General features: G+C 38.4%; 1 protein-coding gene and 1 long non-coding RNA gene across 3 annotated transcripts in view; one reads left to right on the top strand and one right to left on the bottom strand.

The window, feature by feature from the left end:
- RSF1 (remodeling and spacing factor 1) overlaps positions 1-14,500 on the top strand; it is a 159,425-nt gene extending 144,925 nt beyond the window's left edge. For both annotated transcript variants that reach the window (XM_039228712.1, XM_039228711.1), the window contains exons 13-16: positions 416-623; positions 2,092-2,312; positions 5,564-5,752; positions 8,551-14,500. In XM_039228712.1, the coding sequence (XP_039084643.1) occupies positions 416-623; positions 2,092-2,312; positions 5,564-5,752; positions 8,551-9,116 (1,184 nt within the window). In that variant the 3' untranslated portion in view covers positions 9,117-14,500. The remainder of the gene's footprint in view (positions 1-415; positions 624-2,091; positions 2,313-5,563; positions 5,753-8,550) is intronic.
- LOC120229605 overlaps positions 505-20,641 on the bottom strand; it is a 23,485-nt gene continuing 3,348 nt past the window's right edge. Inside the window, exons 2-3 of the long non-coding RNA XR_005527786.1 lie at positions 2,151-2,288; positions 505-579 (exon numbers count right to left, since the gene is read on the bottom strand). This is a non-coding gene — a long non-coding RNA (uncharacterized LOC120229605). The remainder of the gene's footprint in view (positions 580-2,150; positions 2,289-20,641) is intronic.

The following is a 20,641-nucleotide window of genomic DNA, read 5'->3' as shown; positions in this document are numbered from 1 at the left end:
GAGATTCTTGAGTGATTGCTAATAGGTATGGGGTTTCTTTCGAGGTTGATGAAAATGTTTTGGAATTTGTTAGTGGTGATGGTTGCACAACTTTGTGACTATACTGAAAACCTCTGAATTATACACTTAAAAGGTGGATATTATAGTGTGTGAACTGTATCAAATTTTTTAAAAAAGTTTTTTACATGGTGAACTTGTACTTCATAGGATAAACAAATGCAGTATACTCTTGATGAGAGCTCTGTCAGCTGAAGTTGTGAGAAAAGTGGTTATTTGTAGGAAAAAAACAATTGAGCTGCTAAGCATGAACAAGGACAGCCTCTATTTATTAAAGAGAACCTTTTAATAAACATACAGTTGTCTCTCTTCTTCCCTCCTATTCCCCTTAACCCCCTCCCCCCAATCCTGAACTCAGGAGCTGGCCGAGGAAAAGATATCTCCACCATCACAGGTCACCGTGGGAAAGACATCTCCACTATTTTGGATGAAGAAAGGAAAGAAAATAAACGGCCCCAGAGGGCAGCTGCTGCACGCCGGAAGAAACGCCGGCGCCTGAATGACCTGGACAGTGACAGCAACCTGGATGAAGAAGAGAGCGAGGATGAATTCAAGATCAGTGATGGGTGCGTGGTTCACCAACAGATCCCAGCCCCTAGACGCAGAGAAGCTCGGCCACACTGTGGTGGGGCTTTTGTTCTTCAGGCACATGGGTGACCTCTTTATTTTCAGGCTATTTAAAACAGATTCAGGAGTGCTGATCTTGGTTATTTTTAGCAAAACATAGTAGGCTTATGGTTGTTTGTTTAATATGCAGAATCGTATTTACATTTTATTAACCGCAGTCAAGCACTCATTTGCTGTGCATCTCCACAGCTGGTGCCACTTGCCACCAGCATGTGCAGGAGAGGTTCCTAGTCACGTGTGAAGTAGACAAGGACGGGTAATTAGACACTGTTCTCTGATGACCCACAGAGGTTTGGGTCAAGGCAGATAATCCAGTATGGAAGATCAGGAAAGGTTTTCATGCAGAGCAAGAAATAACGTAGAGTTTCTCCTCTCAGATTGTTAGTGGAAGAAACAAACATGTAAATCACAAAAAGTCATTAAGTATGTGATTGTTACTAAAAAAAAAATAGGTAAAGCCTAAGTTAGAGTACAAAGGAAGAGTCCAATAAATTTAGGGAGTTCAAAGAAAGCCTTGGAGTAGAAATAGAGCTTGATACGAAATTTGAAGAATGAAAAAATGGGCAAATCAATTTGAGATTCAAAGCAGCATCCTATGAGAAGTCATGTGTCCAAGGCAGAAAGACATAAAACAGCATGGAGTATTTAGGAAACTCCTGGTCTGTCAGAGCAGCAAGAATATGGGGAAGAAGAAGTACAAAGTGCTCTGCTAGAGATGTGACTAAGATAAAGAGGACCTGGATGATGGAGTACTTTGTCATGCATAGGAATTCAGACTGTTACTCTGAAGATGATGATAAAAGCCCACTGCTGGGTTTGTAACATCAGGCTAATGAGGTTTATGTTTTAGAAGACTCCATTCTGGCCTTCATTTGGAGGATATACGGAGGGGAAATGAATCTAGAGACTAGAGAGACTCCCTGGAGAGTTGCTGTAGTGCTTTAGTGGGAAATGAGTGCCTGAACACAGAAAGAGGGATCAGGTTTGGGATCTTATCTTTAAGAGGTCAGCTCAGGGAAGAGTTAATAATTTGTTAGGTTTGAGAAATTAAAATCATGCAGTTAGGAAAAACACCAGGTTTTTGGTTTGAGTTACTGGAAGGGTAACAGTACCAAATAAATACAAGGCTAGGAGACACAAGAGAGGAATCGGTTGGGAACTAAAGAGTTCTCTGTACGACTTGTTGAATTTAAAGTATGAGAGGGACATCCCAAGAGGCCAAAGCAATTTATGTACAAAAATCCGCATCAGTTCATCTTAACACCTCGTAAGAACAGATGGCAAAACCTTTCTCCATTTTACTAACAGATAAATTGATCCAATTACCCAGGTATTTTACGTTAAGCATTACTTAAAGACTCACTGCACTTGGTGGAATTTGAATCTTAGCTGGTTTCTCTTGAACAGATCACAAGATGAGTTTGTTGTATCTGATGAAAACCCAGACGAGAGTGAAGAAGACCCACCGTCTAATGATGACAGCGACACTGATTTCTGTAGCCGAAGACTGAGGCGACATCCTTCCCGGCCAATGAGGCAAAGCAGGCGTTTGCGGAGAAAGACCCCAAAGAAAAAGTACTCTGATGATGATGAAGAGGAGGAGTCTGAGGAGAATAGTAGAGACTCTGGTAAAAAATAATTGGCATTCGCATCACACCAACTCAGTAAATTCTTATGACTACTGACTGGAGTTAAGAGTTCTTAAGATAAAATTCCATTCAACTGTAATATAAGCTTTCTGATAAAACTTTGTATTCTCTTCTTATGACTTACTAGTAACTAAATTTTTCACAGAAAGCACATAAAGTATATCTAAGAAAATGAATACAGATAGATGTGTTAACAGCACACCAAGTTCATTTAGGATTGTGATGAATTCTTTTGGCGCCACGTGTTTCCATGCCTAGACTTATCTGCATAGTATTTCTTTGGAATTATTCTCAAATAAGCTGTCAACATTTTCCCCATACCTAGCAGTTGGAAAGAGAACGATCACCAATTATTGCTAACATTTAAATCACTATCAGTGATTCATTTTTATAAATTAGCAGTAGTTGATGTTCTTACATTTGATGCTTATCCCTATTAGCCAAATAAATAGTCACTGGCACAGTATCTGAAAGAACAGATATGGGGCACCTGGGTGGCTCAGTCAGTTAAGCATCCGGCTTTGGCTCAGGTTATGATCTCACGGTTCGTGGGTTCAAGCCCCGCATCAGGCTCTGTGCTGACAGCTCAGAGCCTGGAGCCTGTTTCAGATTCTGTCTCCCCCTCTCGCTGCCCCTCCCACACTCATGCTCTGTCTCTCTCTATAAACTATAAAAAAAACATGGGGGCACCTGGGTAGCTCAGTCGGTTAAGTGTCTGACTATAAGGTTATGATCTCACAGTCCATGGGTTCAAGCCCTGCTTTGGGCTTTGTGCTGAAAGCTCAGAGCCTGGAACCTGCTTCAGATTCTGTGTCTCCCTCTCCCTCTGCCCCTATCCCTCTCGCTCGCTCCCTCTCTCAAAATAAAATAAAAACATTTAAAAAAAATTTTTTTTAAAAAGAACAGATATGGGTCTTTTTTTTCCCCCCTTTTTTTGGTAGAATTGGCAGATAGGTAGCTGTCATCTCCCTGAGGAAGTGTCACAACCAAGATGGAGTATTACATCCTGACCTGGCTGGGCTTGTGGGGTTTTTGTTTCATATATCTTTTATTCTAAACCTTTTGAGTAAATGAAGACATCTTGCCTCTTTATCAGGGATTATTTCCTAAGAACAAGGACATTTCCAAACATAACCACAGTATAATTATCAAAATCAGACGTTTTAACATTGAGGTGCTACTATTATCTAATTAACAGTAAACATTCAGATTTCATCAGGTGTCCCGATATAATCCTTTATATCAATTTTTTTTTCCAGTCCAGGGTGAAATCCAGGAGTACATATTTCATTTATTCATGTCTCTAGTCTCCTTTAATCTAGAATATCCCTCAAATTTTGTCTTTATTGATCTTGACATTTTTTAAGAATACACTCTAATTTGTAAAGTGTTCTTAGTCAATAGTTGTTTTTCTTTCCTTGTGATTAGATTCAGGTTACACATTTTTCAGCAAGAATATCACAGAGCTAATATATGTTCTCCAGTCTCCATTATTTTCCCCTTTATAATTAGCAGTAAATAGTAGGACGGCATTTTTGAGACCCTATATATCCCATTTCTTTTCAGATATTTCACGCATAGTTTTAAAATTCATTGATGATTTCCTAGCTCCATCACTCCTTTTATCTTTATTATTTGGTCTTCTGTAAGAAAGCACTTTCCCTCCTTCTACATATATTTATTTCTTTAGATCAGTATGTACTTGTAGTTTCTTATTTTAGTCTGTGATTATAATATGTTATCATCACTGTGTAGGTCAGTTTGTGCCAGATTTGGCCGGTTGGACTCCTTCAAACTATTAGTTTGCCATTTAAACCAATTTGGAATTTGTTAGCACTCCTGAAAAACTGCTCTAACACAATGTCATGGTCTCATTTACTTATCAGAGATGGTAAGGACAGTGCTGTTCAGCTACACTTTGAGAGTTTAAGTATCCGTGTATGCTATAGCTAGCAGATTTTATTTCCATATGGAAAAAAGCCAAAAACATAACTCCAATTCTAAACTTCTTTCAAATAGTCTCATCTAGGATTAGATGGTTTAATCTGTGCCAAGCATTCATTGTGAAATTATTTAATCTGTGCTATACGTCTGTACACATAGAAGCAGCAGATTATCTTGAGGCAGAATAGTAACTGTCCACCAAGAAGAGCAACCATGCAATTGACTGAGTAGCTCTAGGGTGAGTGAGATAAGGATCATATAAAACATGTTTTCATCTTTTTTTTTTTTTTAATGTTTTATTTATTTCTAGGAAAGAGAGAGAGACAGCGTGAGCAGGGGAGGGTCAGAGAGAGAGGGAGTCACAGACTCTGAAACAGGCTCCAGGCTCTGAGCTGGCAGTCAGCACAGAGCCCGACGTGGGGCTCAAGCCCATGAACCGCGAGATCATGACCTAAGCGAAAGTCGGACGCTTAACCGACTAAGCCAACCAGGCGCCCCAAAACATGTTTTCATCTTAAGCATTGTCTGCTAACAGGATACATTAATGAGGTTGGGCATTAAAGACTCTTCTGCACTTATCCATAGTATTAAAAGGAAAATAAGAGACTTCTAGGGGCTCCTGGCTGGCTCAGTAGGTAGAGAGCATGGCTCTAGGTCACAGGGTTGTGAGTTCAAGCTGTATGTTGGTTATGGAGCCTGCTTTTAAAAACAGATTTATTAGGGCACCTGGGTGGCCTAGTCAGTTGAGCATCCAACTTTGGCTCAGGTCATGATCTCACAGTGCTTGGGTTTGAGCCCTGCATCAGGCTCTCTGATCTCAACCTGTTAGCGCAGAGCCTGCTTTAGATCATCTGTTCCTCTCTTTGTCCCTCCCCCTACTTGTTCTCTCCCAAAGATAAATAAATATTAAAAAAGAGAGATAGGAGAGGCGCTTGGGTGGCTCAGTCAGTTAAGTGTCCAACTTGTGCTTAGGTCATGATCTCACAGTCCATGAGTTAAAGCCCTACATGGGGCTCTACTGGCAGCTCAGAGCCTGAAGTCTGCCTCAGATTCTCTGTCTCCCTCCTTCTATGCCTCTCCCTCACTCGCACTATGTCTCCATCTCTCTCAAAAATAAACATTTAAAAAATGTTTTTTAAAAAAGAGGGCTTACAACAACTATGATTGATTTAAAAATTATTACTACTGAACTGTGTTCATAGCTTTATATTTTTATAACCTAAGCTAATAACATTTCTATTTAATAGACTTAAATTTTGTACTTCTTTTTTTTTTTTTTTTAACAGAAAGTGACTTTAGCGATGATTTTAGTGATGATTTTGTAGAAACTCGGCGGAGGCGGTCAAGGAGGAATCAGAAAAGACAAATTAACTACAAAGAAGATTCCGAAAGTGATGGTTCCCAGAAGAGTTTACGACGTGGTAAAGAAATCAGACGAGTTCACAAGCGCAGGCTATCCAGCTCAGAGAGTGAAGGTAAGGAGTAAATCTCCAGTTTACAGAAGTTTGGACAAGGCAGAAGTAGACGCTACAAAGTAAATTCAGAATTACGGTTTTGTACCATTTCATAGAAATTGAGTATAGCCAGTCAGATCCTTGAGATAAAAACCATGTTTTGTTTTGTTTTGGGTTTTTTTTGCTGAGTCACTTTTTATAGTTTAAATAAATGATACCTGATAAGGTACCAATTTTTAACATCTCCATTGTAATAATTAAATTTTTCATTGAAATAGAAGAGTCTCAGAAAATTGCCTGAGCAAGGTGTCTTCTGCTCCCTTAATTATTCACAGCCCTCATTTTGATATAACCTCCTGTGCCCTGAATAACCAGTTTCAGATACAGGTTCTTGCTGTCTTTTTCCACCTTGACCGTGAACTTCAGATGGTAACTTTTATTTCTTAGTAGTTTTTGTTGTGCTTTAGAGCAGCAGTGTAGGAAAAGCCCTAAAATATGAGTCTGTGATACCTGTTTAGTCTTATGGTTTTTCCAGAGTTCTTCCCAAGTTCATTTTAAATCTTTCTAACACTCACCTATGCCCCCTTCTGTTTTATTTAGTTCTCCATTATTTATCATCTGTTTTGAAGATTTCAAAGATCCTTATCAATTAAATTTGAGCCCAAGTTAGGAAAGAAAGGGGAAAAGAACATTTGGACATGAGAGGCAAAAGAAAGGAGATAAACATCTGACTGTGTCTATTTATCTTCATGTGTCATTAAACATAAATTCAGTAATTCAACCTTAAAAAACACTTACTGTACTAGTCATTATTCTAGGCACTCGAAGTAGAAGAGTGAATAGCCGAAGCTTCTCACTCCCATCTATAACTCTTACTTTAATTAGGGGTTGAGACAGTAAACAAGATAAATAAGTAGAACCTGTGCTATATTAGGTGGTGATAAATGCTGTGGAGAAGAATAAAGGAGTAAAGGGAGTTGGGAGAGTAGCTGGAATCTCAGGGCACCATAAGAACGCCTCACTAAGAAGTCCGCATTTAAATAAAGACCTGGCAAAATGTCAGGTGCGTGTCCTGAGTTTATTTGAAAGAAGAGTGATATAGGCAGATGGAGCATCTAATGTGAAGGCCTGGAGATAGGTCTGTGCCTAGCATGTTGAGGGAACAAAAGAGGAGGCCAGGGTCGTGAAAGGAGAATGAACGGGTGAAGGGAGGAATAGCTTGGTATGATGCAGAGATCGACTGGGTCAGATCATGAAGAGCCAGCTACATACAGCCCGCCTGTTTATATAAATAAAGACTTTGTAAATCAAGTTTTATTGGAACAACCACACCCTTTGTTTCTTACATATTATCTGTGGCTTCTTTTGCATAAAGTTGAGTAGTTGCAATAGAGATTATAGGGCCTGCCCTTTACCAAAAATGAAAATAAAAATTGCCAACCCTTGATGAGGAACAGTGCCATGCAGTTGAACTTGCTGCAGCGATGGAAATATTCTGTATTTGTGCTATTCAGTATAGTAGCCACTACCCTCATGTGGCTTTTGACCACCTGAAGTGTGACTTGTTTGACTAAGGAACTGAATTGTTCTTTTTTATTTTATTTAAATTTAAAATAGCCACATGTGATTATTGGCTACCATATTGGATAGCACAGTAGGCCATTGTATAATATAGACTTTGGATTTTATCCTGTGTGAGAGGAGAAATAATTGGAGGAGTTTGAGCAGAGTAGTGATATGATGTGACTTGTGTTTTAATTTGCTATGGTGCTGTGTTACAAGTAAATTTAAGGGGACAAGGACAGAACCTAGGAGACCAATTAGGAAACCATTGAAATAGGCCAGGTGAGAGATGATGGTGGGTAAGACTAGGGTAGTGGTAGTAAAGATACCAGATAATGGATATATTTTGAAGGTAGTCTCAACGGATATATTGTTGGGTTCAATGGCAAAAAGAAAGCAATCAAAAGAGGGACTGAGTGATTGCAGTAGAGTTGGCAGTAATAAGATGGCGGAGACCAGAACAGTGCAGGTTTGAGGCAGAGGTTTAGGACCTTAGTTCTGGACACGTTAGATTTCAGATGCCTTTCTAGAAATCACATCATAGGGATGCCTGGGTGGCTCAGTCAGTTAAGCATCTGCCTCTTGATCTCAGCTCAGGTCTTAATCTCAGGGTTGTGAGTTTAAGCCCCATGTTGGGCTCCACGCCAGGTGTGAAGCTTATTTTTTTTTAATTAATTAAAAAAAAAAAATCCCAGCATAGATGTTGAGTAGGCAGGTTGATACATGACTCTGGAATTTAGGGGGTGCCTAAAACAAATAGTAGAGTCATCAGCATATAGATGGAAATCCGCAAGATTAGAGGAGACCACCTAGATATAAGTACAGACAAAGGAAAGAAAATCTTTAAGGACTATCAGAGACACTCAGTAAGACAGGTAGGAGTTATTAGTGCACTGTTCCAGACGCCCAGAGTTGGGTGCTCCGTTTGATTTTTCCTTATCAGTATGTTTACATGACTCCATAATTTGAGGGCTAGTGGACGGTAATTTCTCTGTTGTTACCCCCTATTTCCATTTAATTTAAGGGTCACCATATTTGTTCTCTAAGAAATCTGATTTTCATCTTTCCTAAAATCTTAGTTAAAAGGCACACTGTGGATCATACCGTGGATTGTCACAAACCTGCGAGGAGGGAGATACGGATTTATGAGCAAGTCTGAAAGCAGGACATGGGGTGAATATGGGGAGGAAAAGGAGAATTAGTTAACTCTGTCACGGTTAACAGTGTTGATGGCTTAAATGTGCTGTTTATTCTAGAGAGCTATATGTCCAAGAACTCTGAAGATGATGAGCTAGCTAAAGAATCAAAGCGGTCAGTTCGAAAGCGGGGTCGAAGCACAGATGAGTATTCAGACGCAGATGAGGAGGAAGGCGGCAAACCGTCCCGAAAACGGCTACACCGGATCGAGACAGACGAGGAGGAGAGTTGTGACAACGCTCACGGCGCTGCAGACCAGCCTGCTCCTGACAGCCAGCCCAGGGTCTTGCCCTCAGAGCAGGAGAACGCCAAGAAGCCCTACCGGATAGACAGTGAGGAGGAAGAGGACTTTGAAAATGTAGGCAAAGTGGGGAGCCCTTTGGACTACAGCTTAGTGGACTTGCCTTCCACCAATGGACAGAGTCCTGGCAAAGCCATTGAGAACTTGATTGGCAAGCCAGCTGAGAAGCCTCAGACCCCAAAGGACAGCAGCACAGCCAGTGCAGGCCTGGCCCCCAATGGGACAAGTGGTGGGCAGGAGGCAGTGGCCCCAGAAGAGGAGGAAGATGAGCTTTTGAGAGTGACTGACCTTGTGGATTATGTCTGTAATAGTGAACAGTTATAAGACTTTTTTTCCATTTTTGTGCTAATTTATTCCACGGTAGCTCTCACACCAGCGGGCCAGTTATTAAAAGCTGTTTTATTTTTCCTAGAAAACTCCACTACAGAATGACTTTTTAGAAGAAAAATTTCAACAAACCCTGAAGTCTTTCTGTGAAGTGACCAGTTTTGAACTTTGAAGATAAATAATTGCTGTAAATTCCTTTTGATTTTCTTTTTCCAAGTTCATGGTCCTTGGTAATTTCATTCATGGAAAAAAATCTTATTATAATAACAACAAAGATTTGTATATTTTTGACTTTATATTTCCTGAGCTCTCCTGACTTTGTGAAAAAGGGTGGATAAGAATGCATTCCGAATCTGTGAGGGCCCAAAACAGAATTAGGGGTGGGAGAAAGCACTTGTGCTTTAGCTTTTTCATATTAAATATATATTATATTTAAACATTCATGGCATAGATGATGATTAACAGACTGTTTTAAAAGTTCAAGTCTGTGTTGTTACAGTTTGAGAACTGTAGATAACATCATACGTACGTCATTTAGTAACAGCACCCACAATATCAGCTTGTTTTACTATTGGAGATAACCACACTTAATAAAGAAGAGACGGAGAAAGTACCATCATTAAAAACTCTAACCTGAGTTTCTGTTATACCGAGTTCCTTGTTTAAAAAAGAAAAATCATCTGAAAAACATTTGTACAGTAAAATGTATAATGAAGCTTTGACAACCAGATTGTGCTAGCAGCAAATTTTTTTAAACAGCTTTATGCAGTGGTGATGAGGTGGCCTCTAATCTAATATACTATCAATGGAGAGTTATTAGTGACATAAATGTGGTCTTTCTTTAGGCCCAGGTGGACTGTAAACTTTGCAGACAGTGTAACTCTGGTCTTCTGGCCACTTAATACTTAAATATCTGAAATATCCCATTTTGAAAGAAATACATCTATACATAACATACATGAAGAGATGCTAAGCTGACAGCGGTATTTTAGCACATTTGAAAACGGGGAAAGGATTTTCAGGTGAATTGTAACTGGTCTATTCTTGCCCTTAGTATCTACTTCAAATTGAAGTCTACAAACAAAGCAGTTCCTTTGGGAGGTTTTTAGTTTGAGTTTTAGCATGTATGTGTGTGTATCTGTGTGTGTGTATGTGTGTGCATTGGAATTTCCTATCTGCCTGGATATATTAGCAGGGTTTGAATGTAGTTTTGGCCTTTGGCCATTAGACTTCTATTAAAATTCATTAACAGTCACATGACCAATAGAGTTGATTGAGAACCGCCAATACACTTAATAGGCATGACATCCATTTCAGACATCTCAATGCTTTAATGAAAGATGAGCCCTTTGTTTCAAGAAAAAAGGGGTTTATAACTAAATAAATAACTAACATGTAATTGACACTAAAATATGAACTTTGTCTTATTACTGTTACAGCTGTAAAATTTCAGGCAGAGCCATAAATAACATTGTATAAAGTGTAGCACTTGTGATTAAACCTTGCCTGTCAAATTCTGAAACCTTCAGCCATTACTTCTGTGAATACTTTTGCCCTGGGATTTGGGTTTTTCTGTTCCAGTGTCGTGTCTGTTGCCGGCAACAGACACACCGTATCTGCTGCTGGCCCAAGGAACTTTGTTAATTTTTCTTTCCAAATTAAGCATTATATGTGCTAGTCAGTGTATAGTAAAGCACTTCTCTTTTTTATTATTAAAAAGCTGGCATTAGACTTGCATTATAAATACCTCTCTAGAAACTTTATACTCCTTCTTTTCCTTCCTCAACAGGTGTTGCCCTGAAGTCTTATCTTTTGGCCTTGAAAGTTTATAGCTGTTGTTTTTCATTTGTTGGTTCTTCTGTTTGTTTTGTTTTGTTTCACTTTAGTTCTGTAGTACCTGCCCATTAATATTTTTGCTTTGATTCTAGCAATGTATATGTATCTGTATAAAAAATAAAATAATGAAAGCAGCCTATAAATAGGATGCGCCAATAGCATGTGGTTCCAAGCAAGTTGTGACTTTTATTTTGAGACAATGTTCCACTGGAAGGGAGGGAAGGGCTTAACATTTGCAAACGGTAGAGCAGGGTTATGTAAGGAAGCATACTCACTTACCAAGCCTCCTTTCTGGCCAGGTTTGTTCATTTGTTTGAAAGTCAATTAAGAATGGTAGCCTTTTTAACTTATCTAACAGGCAGGCAATAGAAGAATTCCTACTAGTGCAAGGTAAGTGGTTAGAATGTGCAGGTGGCCTCTCTTGCCATTCTTCCTCTACCATTTTAGTCCTGCAGCTGGGTAAAGCCACTACCGTGTAGAAACTCCCGTGTGCCCCCTGTCTCTACCTCTGGACACACCAGCTCCTGCTTCCACCGCTCTGTAGTTAAGCAAGCGATAAGAAGTATCCGATGGATAGATTATTTATTTTACAGGATGCCTAATGTGAAATAAGGGGTTATTTTTACCTTTCTGCAGAGAGCAAAAGGTTGTTGTTATCATAGTAAAGACTGAGTGTTCGATTTAGCATAGTCCCACTGACATGGGTTATGATACCACTTCTGCTGCCTATTAATTTACTGAACTTGAATTAAATGTTTGTGAATTTGATAGCGAATGTCTGCCTGCTAACCTTACATTCTCATTAAGCCAATTAACTGTTCCATCTACAAAGATTGCAGAAGCCTCTGAGATAAGTTATGATGCAGACAGATTAATTATGGGCGGTTAATTGTTGAACAGTTCAAGAAGAGTTCTGCTGCTTGGTGACTAGATTGAGTCCCTCATGGAGTCTTGTGTTCTCTGAAATACTACCTGAGCATGCTTTGAAGAAGTTAAAAAACATTTAGGAAAAAGTCAATGTTCTGTATCCAAAGGTGTAACTCAGTCATTAGGAACTGGACAGAGTATAAGCAAGTGGCTCCTTTGAGTTTAGAACATTTTGGATCCTTAAGAGTACTAACCACGGATGTAGATTCATCACAGCTGCTATATAGTAGAGCCCTTTAATACGTTAGCCTTTTTAAAATACCGATGGACTCCTAATGTCAAACTCCACAGTCCGTAGCACGTGTATTAAGGGGAGATGTTGTTTAGTACTCAGAATATTTCATTTGCAGTGTCTGGAAAGGTTTGAAAACTAGCCACATTTTCACAAAGCAGAAGCTTTCAAGTAAAATATATGAAAGGAGCTCAGACTGAAAATATACATTTTGGTTTTGTAGACTTGTGTCGATGAAATAGTGTTTAGTGTAAAACATTCTCCGTTGTTGGCACATTATTAGAGAATGATGGCAGAGATAGATATTTTCAAGAGTATACCTGATATACTGAGGTTGGGTGTCCTTGACACATCTCTTTCCAGTTGGTCAAGGTTGCAGATGCAGAGAATAAAGAGTTTCATTTAGAATAAATTCATGTCTACTGATAGTCTTTTTTTTTTTTTTTAATATGACCTGCCAAAGAACCAAGGACTTCGAATGCTAAAGACATTGTTGGAAAGAAACATTTTTAAACAAGTTAATTTTAAAAGGATATTATAAACTCCAGTTTTCAACTTTGGGTTAATAGGACCCATCTCTATTATAATATGCATTTGAACAAAGTATACGTATTTTTAAAAATGTAGGCATGTGCTTATTTAGAGGTAAAACGGTGGGGAGATGTTACCAAGTTTTAAATGGGATTGATGGAATTTACTTTGTCACAAAGAATGCCTTTTTAGCTTATGTTTGTGAGGATAAGAATGGTTAACCATTTGCTAGTTCTGCCATATGACTGAAAGGAACCCAGTGAATCTGTAAGTCTAATATTCAGAAAAAGTGAACTGTGCCCTTCAACAACACAGTGGAACAGGTCCATGATTGCCTCACAGCTGTTGAACAAGTATTCAAAGACCCAGATCTTTTTTTACTAGAACATACATATATGTATGTATATATATATATAAGTTAATATGTATATACATACTTTAGATGTTAGCAGAAATAAAAAATGAATCTTTCAAATCATTAATTGACATTGTAAAAAGACAAATAATTGTAACTGATGTGGAATTATGAACATTTAATTACAGAAAGTCTAGAGAAAAATAGTGATGTTCCTGTTCTTGGTTTGACATTCTAAAAAAATATTCCTGGTTGTCCAAGAAGTAAGAATGCCAAGACTGCATATCTGCTGTAATCTATCTAGTCCTCTGCTTAATATTGTTCTTAAACTTTCTTAGAATGAAATCCATTCCTATTTTATCCACCATTCCCAGTGTGTACCCGCACCTACTTTGGAAGTGGCGATTCAACTGCTGATTTTCTTATTTTTATACCAATCCTGAAAGACAAGGCCCTTTGCTATCAATGTATTTAAACTGGGTTATTATGTTATCTGTACACTTAATAGTCTGTTTTCAAAATATTTCACTTCAACTTAAATGATAATTTAACATTTTTTGAGTGCCAAGAATTACTTAGTAACTATGTGACATATACTGAGGAGAGAGTCATTCCCCAGCAAGCAAGCAGTCTTCATAAGCCAAACTGTAGTATGCTTGGTAGATAACCACTAGATTGTAAACGCAGTGCTTTTTTTACTCAGATAAACCTTCTCAGAAATTGGTTAGAATAGGATTACATGAGTGGATTTTTTCCTTCATTCTGGTCATGTAAGCTCAATTTTTTTTTCATTTTATATTTGTACCATTTCTTTCTGGGAAATGCTGCAAACCCCAATTCTGGCACATTGTGATTTCAGTTAAGGAAAATGTTTTGTTTTAATAACTTTTAATATCTATCTATCCTATGCATAAGTTATACGAGAGGGCATAACAAATTCCTAGATGAGTAGAAATTTATTAATTAAGCTCCTTAGACATTTTGAATGAGGAAAAAAAAAACATTTAAAGGAACTACATTTGTGTTTTTTGCCAAACCGGTACAAGCTAGTAAATGCACTAAGGACTGAGTGACCTGCCTTGTTCATTTTGCCACTGGATGATGTAAGTTAAGAATGGAATTGTTAACCCTAATTATATATTTTCTTGACTTTCATCACTTTCTAAAGAAATCTAATTTAAGTGTTTGGGGTTTTGTTTGACCTGTATTTATTGAGTTCTGGTCATAGACCAGGAGCTGCATGTCATGCTTATGGATGGCCAGAACAAGTCATTGGGATACTTAATGGCTCAAGACCTTCTGAATCATTTAACTTATTTTGTATGTTGCAAAAAAAAAAGTTTATTTTGCTTGAGAGTCACATTTTTTATATAACTGTACAGCTTTTAAGGGATGGGAGGTGGAAAAATACCCTAAAATAGGATGTAGATTTTTACAATTGTGTTTATGCTAGAACATCTACAGGTGCATTATGTAATTAAACCTAAAATTGTTTAAAAACTTGTGCCATGGTCTTTTTCATTTTCCTGCCCTTTTAGCAGAGTTGGTGCATGTCAATACTGCTATGTGGACTAGCCTTGAAATTAGACTAATAACCCTTTTCTCCAAAGCTTTAAAATCATTGCATGAAAATTATACACAAATACGCATACACACACACACACACGTAGACATACATGTGCACACACAGCTCTAGTGTAAATGAATTTTCAATTTGGGAACAGCTATAATAGCCTCAATTTGGCAGTTAACAGCATATTATAGTGCGTGGCTTTCGTGATGCCTAACTGTCCCGTGCTGGGAAGGGTGGGGCGGATTGGGGCAGAGCTTGGTTTCTTTTCAATCTATAAAAGAAAGAAAAACTAAAATTGCTTGATTTGGTTCTTGTTATTCAGTAGACTGAATTCCACAGGAGTATTTGTCTGCTGGAAGGGATGTTAAATTCCAAATCCAATTCTCTCCACATTTGATGAAACGTATTTTTGAAATCTTGTAGAGTTGCTGATTCTAGCATTGTTTTACATGGCACATGTTACCACAACTTTTTATTAAGACACCAGTACTATTTTGCCATCTGATAATTTTACCATTCTAATATCTCACCTTTATAGCACAAAGAATTAAAATTCATCTAAGTGTGTCATAATTTCTATTTAAAGTACCTTACTCTCTTGTCAGCTAATGTGGGGTTGTCGGTTTCTTTGCTAGCATCATCCATTCAGAGGTGAAGCCTGGGAATCATGAATTTCCAGGTGAAGAATACAAATTGCAGATAAGAATTTGTAAATGGTCTATGTTAAATTTTCATTTGGTTTTAAAGTAATAGTAGCTGGGGTGCAGGAAGCGTTTGATCAGAATGCCTCTTGGATTTTCAGACATGCTTCTATGAAATGCTTTATTTTCCTATGCATAAAAAAATTATTCCTGGAATAGGTTCTCAGAATGCTTTATTTTGTTTCTAGGAGATGAGAGCTAAAACAGAAGCTCCAAGATTAGCATAATACTGTTGAGAGGTAATCAGGAACATGCTGTTTTAGTCAAATAGGGGAAGCTGGCGTGCTCTCTGCCACATATAATGTACTGCATGTGTGTGTGGGTGGGGGGGAGATTTGAAAACTGGAAATGTGATTCCAATAATGCACAAAGTAAATTTTGTGCATAGAAAATATGGGAATTCCTGGTAGCTTAAAGCTTCAGGGGTTAACTGCAGTGTATGAACACCTAGTGTGTTAGAATTGCAGTGCATAGTTGTTTAAATATAATATCCCTTGTAAGTGACAACCAAAATCTGTTGTGGCTGGTGCCAATACTTTTTGTTAATGAAATGTTCAATGTCTCACTACAGTCTGATCAGAACTCTTGGTGTTATAAGCCAGGCCTAAAGCTATTTTATAGCTATTGGCCTAATTGTGTAACTTTTTCTTTCAAAATGTTTTATTATAATACTTCTGTCATTTCTTTCGCTTAATATATGTCAATTGTCATAATAAAAAATTTAAATAATTTGATGTATTTATCATGATGTGTTTGCAAACTTAGTTTATTTTAAATCTTGTGGCACATAGGAAGCTAAGAATTTTCAATAATAATTGATGAAGGTTGAAAATTTTTGTCATCTAAGGAACAGGTGAATTGTTCTCTACTATCTAGAAAGTAAATTTACAAGTGTATCTATTTCCCCAAAGTAATTTTTTTTTCGAGAGGGAGAGAGAGAGAGAGAGAGAGAGAGAATCCCAGGAAGGGCGGAGAGAGGGTGAGAGAAGCGGGGCTCACCTGAAGGGGGGACTCACCGATGTGGGACTCGAACTCATGAACCATGAGATCATGACCTGAGCCAAAGTCAGATGCTTCACGACTGAGCTACCCAGGTGTCCCCCTCCCCACCCCCCGCCAAAGTAATTTTCAAGCTATATGCCAGCTAGGTTAATTATAGGTATTAGGAGGCTATCTACTGAAAGAATTCTATCTTTATATCCTCTGGAGAACTGACACCTTAGAGACCTTGGACTTGGGGACTTATTTGTTCTGTGTGATCCTCTGGGAGCACAGAACTAGACCAGAGGGCAGAAGCCACGAGGCAAAGCTTTCATTTATTCTATGGGAAGTTTTAAGACTTTTGTAATAATAACTTTGGGAGTGAAATCTCACCAATAGGGGATGTGTGGGTTTAAGCTGCACTGTCACTTGGCAGGAGTGTAATAGATCAACACATCTGAAGAGTGGTTAGACCAGATGACTTGAAGCGGCCCTTCCAACAATCCTGGGTATGATTCTCATCTACGAATGTTGATGTGATAGATCTAGCTAATTCTAGGGGACAGTAAGATTGACAGTGAATGGTGAACTCTTTCTTTTCTTCTTTTATCAACAAACTAGTGGAATTCATCATTATTTGCAATTCTGATTAAAAATATTGATTAACTGGGGCACCTGGCTTCCTCAGGTGGAACTTGCAACTCCTGATCTCGGGGTTATGAATTCAAGCTCCACCTTGGGCATAGAGACTACTTTTAAAATTTCTGAGTTTATTTTATTTAGGTAAAGAACTTTTTAAATCAGAATTTCACTTAATGGAATGAAAGCTGATCTAAGCTGGCAAGAAATGACCAGCTAGAGTGTTTCTCAGTGGTTTATTTGAAATTTTCACTTAAACAGAATCAGTTAAGTGGAGGTGACAGTGCTGTGGCAGCCTTGAGAGAGTGTAAAGGAGTCTTCTAGAGCTGAGAGTGAGTCTAGAGAATAGCCGTGAGCCCACACCTCTTTCAGATTATGAGACCAGAGGATGTAGAAGAGTTCTTTTCTTTTAAAACCGAGAATTGGTGTATGATGCTGGGACCACTTCGTAGAGGCACAATTATTAAACATAAGGAAACTATTCTAGTGAAACTAAATTGTTGGGAGAAATGAATGCCTGTATAATTTTGACTCTTTAATGACTTTTCATGAACTCTTTAAGGTCCTAAAAGTTAAATGAAAATCAAGAGAAGGAACACTCTAAGGGGGTGTGACTTAATATTTGCAGCATTATTTTAGCATATAAAGTCATGTCCCAAATGAAAGGTTAACTAGGAACCTACTAGTTCACAGTATAGGCCACCACGTATTGTTCCTCTTGCCTGTTTCAAAGCTATTTTATCCACACTCAAGCACTCAGCCTTTTTTCCAGCATGTCTCCAAGGAGGAAGTGTCTCCTGTTTTCTGTCATATCCCTTCTGTGTCCCTGATCTGGCCCCTTCCCTCTTGCCCCCTATGGGCCCTCACACCTTTCATCTCCACCTCTCTATACTCCTTTCCTTACAAACCTCTATCCTGGAAAACAGAAGTACCGCCCTGTCTTCCACTCACTCCGCCTCTCAGTTACTTCTGATTTGACTGGCAGTCTTTAAAATGAACACATTATAGAAATGTTAAACTATGTTTGAAGACTCACTGAAATGTCACAAACTCCTACAAAAAACAACAACAACAACAACAACAACAACTGGGAAAGCAGCAGGCTTCTCAGCAGCATACTTGCACTCCAACATTAGGAACAACTGTTACAGGAAGTTGAACAGGGGAGATGTTCTCCCTTTTCCCTGCAATTGTTTCATATCTTTCTGTTGAAATGTCCATTTTCTTTTCTCTTTGGCACTATTGCCTGCTAGGAGAATACCAGTAACTGCACCGTGGACTTATGCAATCAAATAGCTCTTACTCTATTTAAAAAAAAAAAAAAAAAAAAGGGCGCCTGGGTGGCTCAGTTGGTTAAGCGTCCGACTTCGGCTCAGGTCATGATCTCACTGTTTATGGGTTCGAACCCCACGTCGGGCTCTGTGCTGACAGCTCAGAGCCTAGAGCCTGCTTCAGATTCTGTGTCTCCCTCTCTCTCTGACCTTCCCCTGCTCACGCTGTCTCTCTCTCTCTCTCTCTCTCTCAGAAATAAATTTAAATTAAAAAAAAAAAGAGGAAGCACTCGATTAAGGATGATAGAGCCTGATTAGAACCTGTGCTGTCTCTAGTTTGAATAACTTTTCTATATTTCAAGTCTAGTTTTTTGTCTTTTTGTTTTTTGGGGGGTTTTATTTGTTTTGTTTTGTCTGTTTTTTACTAAGGATGAATTTTGATGGTAACGAGGGCTTACCAACAATGAAGAGAGAAGCAAGCTGGCTCAATTCTGGAAAACTGAGATGTTAGCTTCAGATTCAGGCTGATCCAGAAGGCAGAGCTGGAGTTTTAGCTGAGAGATGTTGTAAGCAGAATCAGGACAGTGCCAAAGAGGCACAGACCCACAACCATAAAAGGCATATGGGAGGGAAAGAGAAGGCATTGTAATGACGGTCCTCTCTGAGACACAGCCACTTCAAATAATCTAGATGTGCTTATGCAGTGGTTTCCAAAAGTTCTTGTACATTTCATTTAGAAACCATTCTTCTTGGTTTTTTAAATTGAGATATAATTGAGATATAATTCACATGCCATAAAATTCACCATTGGAAGGTGTACAATTTAATGGTCTTTAGTATATTCACAAGGTTGTCATCACCCCCAAGAGAAACCCAATTATTACTACCCCAACATTACTCTTCACCATTCAGCCCTTTTCCTCAGGCCCTGGCGACCACTAATCTACTTACTGTCTATAAGGATTGCCTATCCTGGACATTTTATATAAATGGAATCACATAATATGTGGCCTTTTGTTCCTGACTTCTTTCATTTAGCAAGTTTTCATGACTTCATCCATGTTTTTTAAAGTTTTTTTAATTATTATTTTAAAGTTTATTTATTTTGAGAGAGAGAGGGTTGGGGAAGGTGGAGCAGAGAGAAAGGAAACCAAGAATCCCAAGCAGGCTCCATGCTGACTGTGCAGAGCCTGATGAGGGGCTTTAACTCATGAACCTGAGCCAAGATCAAGAATTGGACACTTAATCGACTGAGCCACCCAGGCACACTGACTTCATCCGTGTGTTAGCATGAATCAGTACTTCATTCCTTTTTGTGGATGAATAATATTCTAATACACTGTTTATCCATTTATTTTGTTGATCTTCATCAATTGATGGATATTTGGATTGTTTCCACTCCTGGCCTATTTTGAATAACAAACGCTGGAGAACAGGTTTTTGTGTGGAAATGTTTTCAGTTCTCTTACATATCTAGGGATGGAATTACTACGTCATATGGTAACTCTTGTTTCATGTTTCAGGAACTGCTGAACTGTTCTACATAGGATCTGTATCTTTTCACCTTCCCCACTGGCAATGCACGAGGGTTCCAATTTCTCCACATTGGAGAACACTTACATTATCAATCTTTTATTATTATCATTATTATTATTATTATTATTATTATTATATTCCACCCATCCTACTGGCTACAAAGTGGTTTCTCACTGCAGTTTTGATTTGCATTTCCCAGATGATTAATGATATGGAGCATCTTCTCATGTGCTTATTGGCCAATTGTTTAACTTCTTTTCAGAAACATCTGTTCAGATTCTTTGCCCATTTTTTAAACTGAGTTATCTGTATTTTTGTTGTTCTGTTATGGATACCAACCCTCACCAAATATATGACTTGCAAATATTTCCTTCAATTCTTCAGCTTTTCTTTTTACAAAAATGTCTTTAGAAATCATAATTAAGAAACTGTTGCCTAATACAATGTCACAAAAATTTAGTTTTATACGTTTAGCTCTTAAGTTTAGGTGATTGAGGGGCGCCTGGGTGGCTTAGTCGGTTAAGCGTCCGACTTTCGCTTAGGTCATGATCTCACGGTTCGTGGGTTCGAGCCCCATGTCGGGCTCTGTGCTGACTGCCAGCTCAGAGCCTGGAGCCTGTTTCAGTCTGTGAATCCCTCTCTCTCTGACCCTCCCCTGCTCACGCTGTCTCTCTCTCTCTCTCTCCTAGAAATAAATAAAACATAAAAAAAAAAAAAGTTTAGGTGATTGACCCATTCTGAATTACTTTTGTATACGGGGTCAGAGATCTGAATTCATTCTTTTACATGTGCCTATCTATTTGTACCAGCACCATTTACTGAAAAAAACTTCTTTCCTTCACTGGATTCCTTTGGCATCCTTGTCAAAACTCAGTGGACCAGAAACATATGGTTTACTTCTGGACTCTTAATTTTATTCCACTGATCTATATAGCTACCC

Source organism: Hyaena hyaena, unplaced genomic scaffold, assembly GCF_003009895.1.
Source record: "Hyaena hyaena isolate Hyena2069 unplaced genomic scaffold, ASM300989v1 scaffold_34, whole genome shotgun sequence".
NCBI lineage: Eukaryota > Metazoa > Chordata > Mammalia > Carnivora > Hyaenidae > Hyaena > Hyaena hyaena.
Note: the sequence above shows the minus strand (reverse complement) of the source record. Positions and strands in the feature narration are given on the sequence as shown.